The sequence below is a fragment of the Nanorana parkeri genome, unplaced genomic scaffold (genome assembly GCF_000935625.1).
Source record: "Nanorana parkeri isolate BGI_ZX_2015 unplaced genomic scaffold, ASM93562v1 scaffold759, whole genome shotgun sequence".
In the NCBI taxonomy this organism is placed as follows: Eukaryota; Metazoa; Chordata; class Amphibia; order Anura; family Dicroglossidae; genus Nanorana; species Nanorana parkeri.
Window position 1 is genome coordinate 811634 of NW_017307027.1, and position 9397 is coordinate 821030.

A 9397-nucleotide genomic window follows, 5' to 3' on the forward strand; every position below is an offset into this window, starting at 1 on the left:
AGCGGAGGTTGTCTGGTTGGTAGCGGACGTTCCCTGGCGGCTGCCGATTCGTCCGGATCTTCTTTCTCGGGGTTCGGTGTGCCGTCCGTCTCTACAGTTGCTGGCTTGACGGCCCGGTTTTGAAGGGATCCTTCGGTAGCTCAGTTGGTAGAGCGGAGGACTGTAGTGGACTTACCAAGCTGTAATCCTTTGGGACTGAGGTCGGTCGGCTGCGGTTATCTCTTCGATGCTGAGAGTCCGCGGGCCTTGTCTCGGAGGATCTATCACCCTCCCTGAAGGGCTTATTTTGCCGGGTGTGAGTCATGTGTTTTTCTGCCTCGTTTGTTCTCGGTGACCAGGGTTTTGGTCTTTTTGCACCGTGAGGTAGATCACGGCTGGCCTTAAGTGCGGTGCAGTCCCAGGTTTCGGGCCTGGACAGTTCTTTCCGGACGCCCATCGCGTCCTCCGCTTTGGTTCGCACCTTCGTACAGGGGTTACGCAGATTGCTCCTCCTGGTCGATCCCCATTACCGCCTTGGGATCTGAACCTGGTTCTCTCGTTTTTGCGGGAATTTCCTAATTGGACCTTTTGCGGGAACTTCCGCTTCTGCCCTTGTCTCAAAGGGTGGCCTTTTTGGTTGCAATCACTTCCGTTCGCAGGGTTTCGGAGTTGGTGACTCTGTTTTGCACTTCGCCATTGCTTGTCTTGCATCGGGACAAGGTTATCCTACAACCTCGACCGTCCTTCCTGCCAGAGGGGTTTCCGGTCTTCCATCTCAATGTGGACATTGTTTTTACCTTCCTGGTGTCCGAAGCCCGTTCATAGGAAGGATAGATGTGGTTTAATTGGGTGCTACAGCTCCCTTCCGCGAGTCGGATTCCTTAATGTTGTTGCGGATGGTCCTCGGAGTGTCGGGTCGCTTCCTCGGCCGCTGGATTCGCAACGCGTTTTCTCAGGCGTGTGCCATTAAGGGGCGTTAGCCTTTTTCTGTTAAGGCCCATTCTGCAAAGGCTGTTGAGGCATCTTGGGCCTTCCGTCCTGGTGCCTCGGTTTCCCTGGTTTGTAAGGCCGCTACTTGGTCTTCTGTTCACACCTTTGCCAAGTTTTAGAATGTGGATGATTTGGCATCGGCGGATGCTGGTTTGGGGCGCATGTTATTGCAGGCGGCCGTTTGAGGGGATTGTTTTCTATTTGGGTTTTTTCTGCCCACCCCTCCTTCAGGTACTGCTTTGTGACGTCCCTACACTACATGATCTCCGATCTGTTCCCTGTGTCCTTCAATGAACGGAAGAGAAAATAGGATTTTTGTAATCACCGTAAAATCCTTTTCTCTCCGTTCATTGAAGGACACAGGTCCCGCCCCTCTGTGTGGGTGTGTACTCCTAACTGCTTGTTACTTACAGGAGACTTGTCAGCAGGTGGGGGTTTTGGCCACCAGCAGGGGCTGCCCCTAGGCTGTAATTGGTCTTTAGTTTTGTGCCTTGCATCCTTCTCCTGCAGGTGGCGATATTACCCTACACTACATGATCTCCGATCTGTTCCCTGTGTCCTTCAATGAACGGAGAGAGAAGGATTTTACGGTGAGTACAAAAATCCTATTTTTCCACCTCTAATTCTCCCAGTGGAGCTCCCATTTTAAGGAGTTGCTCGCTTTCGTATTTTTAATGCATAACCTTACACTTCTCAATATTAAATCTCATCTGCCATGTAGACGCGACAGTTTGGTATCGTCAGCAAAGATTGAAATATTGCTATTAATAGCAGTCCCAATATCATTGATAAACGGGTTGAAAAGCAATGGCACAATGTCCGAACCCTGGGCACACCACTGCCAACCAAGAACCACTTGGAAAATAAGCCATTTATTGAAACTCTCTGGACATGTTCTCTATCCAACAGTACACACCATTTCATCAATGACCAAAGATTGAAGCTTGTAAATAAACGTGTATGAGGCACCTTTTGCAAAGTCAGGGCACACTACGTCCACTGGCTTTCCTCTGTCTACAGGTGATACTCGAATAATTAGAATATCGTGCAAAAGTAATTGCTCCCTTCCGCCACGCAAAAGTAATTGCTGCAAAAGGGGCCCAAACCAAGTACTGAGTCCATATGCATGCTTGTACTTTTCAGAGGTCCGATATTGTTCTATGTACAATCCTTGTTTTATTGATTTGCATGTAATAATCTACTTTTTTGAGGTTGTGGATTTGGGGTTTTCATGAGCTGTAAGCCATAATCATCACAATTATGACAAATCACGGCTTGAATTATCTTGCTTTGCATGTAATGAGTCTATCTCATATATTAGTTTCACCTTTTAAGTTGCATTAGTGAAATAAATGAACTTTGCACGATATTCTAATTATTCGAGTTTCACCTGTATGTTGCCACTCACCTCTTCATAGAAAGCTAACAGGTTGGTTTAACATGAACAGTCTTTCCTGAAGCCATGTTGGTTGTCACTTATGATATCATGCCCATCAGCATATTCATGAATATGTTCCTTTATCATGCCCTCAAATAACTAGCATACTATAGATGTTAAGCTGACGGATCTATAATTCCCAGTTATGCTTCTCAAACCTTCTTTTAAATATTGGTACAATAGTTGCTTTACGCCAGTCAGCTGGAACCTCCCCAGTCAGTATGTAGTTTGTAAAGATTAGGCACAATGGCCTCGCTATTATTGTACTTGGATCTTTTAAAGGAGAACTATGGGGTTAAGGTTTTTCACCACAGTTCTCCTTAGGGTAACGGGAGGACACAAACTAGCGTCCTCCCGTCACCCTAAGCTCAGTATACCCCGAGCGACAGCTCGCGGTATACTGAGGCGCCGCAGCTGAAGCGGATCCCGACAATTATGTCTGGATCCGCCCAGCTGCGTGAGTGACAGCTGGCTCTGCCTATCTAGAGGCAGAGCCAGATGTCCCCTCCCCCGTCCGATCCGCCAGTCAGCGCTGGCAGATCGGAGCGGGGAGAGGGGAATCCAGCCCCTCCCCTGTCACGGCAGAGAGCCGTGACAGGATCGAGAGGCGAGCGAACCCGGTATCTGTTCGCTCACCTCCTGATCTACTGAGCCGACTGTGACAGTCTCATTGTCACAGGCCGGCTAGAACTATGAGGTGAGTGAAAAGCACTCGCCTCCTAGTTCTCCTTTTAAGTATCCATAAGTGCAACTTATCTGGTGCCGGGGGTTTATTCACATTAAGTTTTTCTAGTCCACGGCGAACCCTAGCTTCCGTCAACCACAGTGGTGTTTTCCTCCCAGTGCTACTCAGATTATTGTTTGTGTACATTAACCACCTTCCGTCCATGGTCGTTTGTGAACGGCCGGACGGAAGTCTGCTAGGAGCGGGAGGGCGTCTTAAGGCGTCCTGCCCGTCCCCCCTCTCGTGTGCGGCACTCAGCGCGCACACGAGAGGGCAAACTGTGAGCATGTAAACAGCCAGCGATGGCTGTTTACATACAAGCGATCAGGCGTCTCTAGAACGTGGCTTTCCTGAGTAAATACTGTGGAGAAGAATGTATTTAATACTTTGGCCATCTCCCTGTCATTTGTAATCCAACCTCCCATTCTCATCCTTTATGGGACCCACCCGTTCCTTTCTTACCTTCTTATTGTTTTTGTATTGGAAGATTTTTTTTTTTTTTCTGCGAACAGTGGCCGTTCATTTTTCGTATTCTATTTTGGAGGCTTTGGAACTTTTTCATTTTTATTGCATTCCTTGTAGTTCTGGAAGGCCAGTGCTGTCCCTTCCATCTTACATTTTTTTTTTTTTAAATGCCAGTTTCTTCTTATTGAGGGTATAACGTTGCCGTTCCTTTTGTATTGCACATTGCTGGGCAATGTTTATATGTTTGATCTGGAATTATATTTTTGAAAAAAAATGTTTGAGGGTTTAATGCTACTTTAAGTCAGCGCCTACTGACTTAAAAGGTTATTAAACCCTCCGGTGTTTTTGCATAGATCTACTGATAGCAAGCAGTAGATCTATGCAAAAAGTGTAAATAAAGAAATCGCTTTAAAAGCTCTTTAAACTTACCTGTGTCTTACCCACGCGCTCCCGCGTCTGTGCAGGAGGGTGGGATTGGTTAGTTAAGTGTACTTTGTTTTAAAGTGCACATATCCTTTAAATGTATAACACTTCTGCTTAAAAACCAATCCTCTTCTTCTGGTCAGTTACATACACTGCAACAAATTTAGCAATCATCTTTGCAAAGTCCCAACTGCTGCTACACTTGCTGCTGTATTAAAGCTCACACAGATTCCACTCACATCCTGCAGCTCCTTCTACTTCCTGACTGCAACAATCGCCTGGCTCTAGGCACATGATCTGTTCACATATTCTAATTATCGAAAAACTGATAGGAACAGCTGTGAGCTAATCACATAAACAGTCAGTAAGTGATATTTCTGGGGGGGAGGGGGGTTGCATTATGTGCAGCAGAAATTGCGGAGGGTATGACCAGGGTCAGTATGTGCAGGAGAAGCGTGATGAGGGTATGACAGTGGTAAGTATTTTACAGGAGAGTAGTGATGAGGGTATGACGGCGGTCAATATGTACAGGAGCGGAGTGATGAGGGTGTGATTGTGGTCAGTGTGTACAGGAGAGCAGTAATGAGGGTATGACGGTGGTCAGTATGTGCAGGAGAGTAATGATGAGGGTATGATGGTGGTCAGTATGTGCAGGAGAGTAATGATGAGGGTATGATGGTGGTCAGTATGTGCAGGAGAGGAGTACGGAGGGTTTTACGGTGGACAGAGTTTTTTAGAGGTGGTGGGGAGAGCAGGTTATGACTGCATTGCAAATGTACAAAGTATTTACGACATACTGTAATTGTAAAGTGTGGGAGAATAGTTTGGAATAGCATACATGGTTTGGAATAGCAAACCTGTTTTTTATTACTAGGTTTTTGTTGTCTGTTTTTTTGCTGCAGTAACAGGTTCTTTCTGTGGAGACACCAGATGTCTGTTAGACCTCTGGTACCCTACTGGTGTCCATCAGATACAAATGAAGAACCGAGGGTCCTTATGTGTGTGTGTGTGTATATGTGTATATATGTGTGTATATAGATATACCATAGATATATATTTCACATTTTCTTTTGACCTTTTTAGCTTGTTGGCTTCTAACACAAATATTTCTATCTCTGTTTTCCTCCTGCAGACTCTTAAGAATGCTTGGCTGCAAAAATATGCTACAGATTCTGCCAACCCAGGGGTCCTGGTCCTGCTGGGCTGTGGCACTGTATCAAGTACCTGTGGCCAACTTGCCAGTTATCCATTAGCTTTGATCAGGACGAGAATGCAAGCTCAAGGTAAAAAGATATGATTTATGTTTTGTCGTCATTAGCAAAATTAAAGTTTTGTTTTTTTTTACATTTATGTAGGGGTTTCATTTTCTCCTCTTAGGATAAGTGTACATTGGCATAGTGTGTGCGCCTGTGAAATGAACAGAGATTGGTTCTTGGCATGGAAGCAGATATTTGGCTTGTAGAATTCAGTGTGTGCACATGTGCAAGCACAGTCCATTCTGACTTGCCTGTGATCTGGATGCCAAATGTGCATATCTAAATGATTTAATCCGTAATGTGCAGCCAAATTTAATAGTGGCCCTGACAATTATCTGTGTTGCTGCTCACCATGATTAACTTATTAGCAACAAAAAAAGAATTCGGCAGTAACGGGATTTTATGACTTTTCAGAGAATACATTGCTTTGGCAGAAACATACACTAAGTATCTTAATTTATGGTAATTGATTAGATAGTCCTTTTTTTTAAATCTATAAAATAATTCTTAATGCACTGGGTCTAACTATCTTCCCTTACTGTATTCCCTTGCTGCATTCTATTTTTGACCTGATATGGTCAACCCATTTTATTTATGAGAATTGTCAGTTTTATGATTCATCAAAATGTGGTTATCGATAGTATTATTTTTTTTTTAATAAGGTGAACTCTGGCTAACTTCATCAAAATACATGAGAACTCTTTAAAGGATAATTAAACCCTCAGGAGTTTTTGCATAGATCTACTGCTAGCAAGCAGTAGATCTATGCAAAAACATTAAAAAAGGTTACGAGAAAGGCTTAAGCTTACCTGTGTCTCCGCCGCGTGCTCTCGTCCGAAGATCTAAAAAATTATCGGTCGGCCGCAAAGGAACATGGGGCGGGCGCATGCGCAGTACAGATCTTCGGCCGAGAGACGAGGAGAGACACAAGGTAAGTCAATGGAGGCAGGGTGCACCCGCACAGACTCTGTGGGACAGGAAGTGCCAGAAAGAGAGAGGGGTCATCGCTGGATCAGAAACCAGCACCAGCACTGGAGGGACTCCTGAAAACGACAGGAAAGAAGATGATGTTCGGATAAGAGGCATTATTTAAGGTGAGTCCTTATACTAGCATTGGGGGGGTGGAAATATCCTTTTAATGTACTGAAGCATCTGCATCTTTGTGGCTGCTTTGTACTCCAAGCACCCCTGCCAGGCACCGTTAGTGCAGCATGGTCAACGGCAAATAATGTGGAATTGTTCAAGAAACTTTTGGACGATTTCTTAAGGGACCGTAATATACAGGGGTACAGGTACTCCTAGAATGAGATCCTAATAGGTTGGACTTGATGGACTAATGTCTTTATTCAACCTCAAATACTATGTAACTATGTACTCGCTCTGCTGTCTTCTACTGTCAGCCTGTTCCCAGTTAGCACATGTGCAACAAACTCTCATTTGGAACTATCCCTTACTTCTCCCAGCCTGTGTGCTGCTGTACAGGGGACCAAAGAATGTTGCTAACTGAACAGTTTCAGGTACTTGCATTAGTTGCATTTAAAGTGATGTTTTCTTTATTATATACCTGCCTTATTTGGTGTTTATCTACTAGGAGTTTAGGTTTTACGAATTAACTCTGGGAATAGGGCAGGCAGGCTATATCCTTGGATAGGGACACAGTGAGTGTGTGCTCAGTAGTGTGAATGAGTCCTAAATCCTTTTTACATAATGCCATGCCTTGCAAGCCCAGGAATGGATCCATGCTATTAAAATTGACCCTGCCCCACTGGGTGACACTAGTTCAGCCAACTAAGACCGGTGCCTTTTATCCCCCACTTATATACACACACATCTACTTACTAGATCTCCTACATACATTCAGGTGTATATACAAGTGGGAACATGATCTAGGCACCATTTTTGGAGGATCAGGTCGAGGACATTCTAAGTATGCTCCCCAAATTGTCTGTCACAGTCTGGAGGTTCGCCCATTCATTATTTCTAGATAGGACATATCGCACATCACAGCTTCTATTTCATATTGGATTACATACTAGGTATGTATTGTAATAGGAGCAGGAGAGCTGGAGCAGAGCTCATCCATTTCCTGTGAAGATCTCCCAAGCTTTTCTGCCACTGACACAAAGTTGTTTCATTGTAAATATAGTATATAGTCTCTCTTTAGAGTGCAACCCCCTCATAGGTATCCTTGGGTATTTTGGCACTTCCAGTTTAGATCAAAATACAATGTGCTGTGAGCAGAAGCCGTGTTATTCGTTTATATGGCTGAATGTGTAAATTGCTCTAAAAACACTGAGGTAAAGATGTTAAAACGTTTTAAAGTGGGAAATGTGATTCCATTCATATAGGCTTCTATAGGAGTAATTCTCTGTATTTTTCATTGTTTTAAAAATGTCCTTCCATCTCTTGCAGCATCTATAGAGGGCGCGCCTCAGCTTAGCATGGGAGGCCTCTTCCGCAAGATTATAGCGAATGAAGGATTTACAGGCCTATACAGAGGGATAGCTCCGAACTTCCTGAAAGTGCTCCCGGCTGTCAGTATCAGCTATGTGGTATATGAGAAGACGAAGTTGCAGCTTGGGATCTAGGAGTGGGGAACCTCCGGCCTTCACACTCAGGAAATCCATTGCGTGCATTATTGTCTGTGTGTTTATTGTGAAAGCTAAACAGGGTGCACTGAGTATGGATTGTGTTGCTGCAGGCCATAGTGAAAGTCTCCAGGGCTAAGGGCTAGTTCACACCAGCCATAGTGCGTTCCGGCCCGATTGGATCGTATTGCGGATGGCTCACTTTGTTGTGTGTCGTGATGGTGTATTGAACTCAATGGCACCGCAGCCACGCCCTCCGGCCGCAGTGCAAGCGGCCACACGGGAATGCGTGGCACATCAAGCCTGCGTTCTGGTCCGGTCAGGAAAAAAAAAAATGGTACTTGTAGCAGGCATTAATGTGCCACACATTTCCGTATGGCTGAGGTGCCATTGCGTTCAATGCACCACCACTCTCCCTCCCGCCCCTACACTGTGAGCCGGCCGTAAAGTGATCCAGTGCATTCCAGCCCCAATCGGGCCAGAGCGCACTGTGGCTGGTGTGAATTAGCCCTAAAAAAGCATCAACCATGGATCCATTTATAAACAATTCACAAAACCAATCACCCTGCGAATCTCTGTGCAATAGAAGGCAAAAACGAATGTTCTTAGTATATTCGGTTGAATAGAATGAAATACTGCATAATGGCCACCAGATGGAACTGAGGAGAATAGGTTATAAATACTTATTTGATATGCTCCTTGGCGCCATCTATGGGGCGTAATGAGGTATTTCATTACATTACATTTAACCTGAAATAAACATATAAGAATATTTGTTTTTGCCTCTATTCACACATAACACACTTTCACAGATGTCTGCAGAGTGAATGGCTCTGGAAATTGTTTTAAATAGACCCCAAAATGTATAACATTAAAGGCAAACGCCACTTTTGTTGAGAAAATTATTCTCTTAAGCAGAAACGTATATATTTTTTCTAAAGTATATGTAAACACTTGCCATAAACTTACCTTATTTGCTCCCTTTTTAGTCTGTTTAAATATACAATTGAAAGTGTTTTGTTATATTTTTGCTATAAATGCAAATAATACCTGTTCATCGTGGCAGAAATCCAAAGAGCTTGTAAGTTCCTGTGTTCTCTGCAGCATGATCTCAAGTCAAATCAGCCTTGCCCGGGTCTTATGTTATGGAAAGGAGCAGAGGGGGATGTGTTTTGTAGTCCTAATGCACTTCCTGTCCTAGGGTGACAATGCTGCTTCTCCACAACTAATGCAGCCTCCATATTTAAGGACCAGTAAGCTGCAATATATGACATTCTTGTTCTATGGTCTAGATGCACTTAGATATATTGATTTGTTGCCTTACCAGCACTTCTAGCAAACTGACTTCCAATTGGTAAGGTTTGCCTCCTGTGTTGTAATAAGAATTGTGCAGCCTTTGCTTCCCTTTTTATATGTGTACATTTTTAGTATCTCACGTGTTTGAGGATGTGCCTAAAATTCTACTTCAAACTCTTTGTAGACTCCTAGGGGTAGCAGTATGCCAAGCACACTGATTTTTGAGAGAGAAGCAACA

At 44.2% G+C, this 9397-nt stretch overlaps 1 protein-coding gene across 1 annotated transcript in view; it reads left to right on the forward strand.

Annotated features, from left to right (window-relative positions):
* SLC25A24 (solute carrier family 25 member 24) overlaps window positions 1-7990 on the forward strand; it is a 43921-nt gene extending 35931 nt beyond the window's left edge. Inside the window, exons 9-10 of the mRNA XM_018564552.1 lie at window positions 5152-5302; window positions 7688-7990. Of these exons, the coding sequence (XP_018420054.1) occupies window positions 5152-5302; window positions 7688-7863 (327 nt within the window). The 3' untranslated portion in view covers window positions 7864-7990. The remainder of the gene's footprint in view (window positions 1-5151; window positions 5303-7687) is intronic.
* Window positions 7991-9397: the final 1407 nt, after the last annotated feature.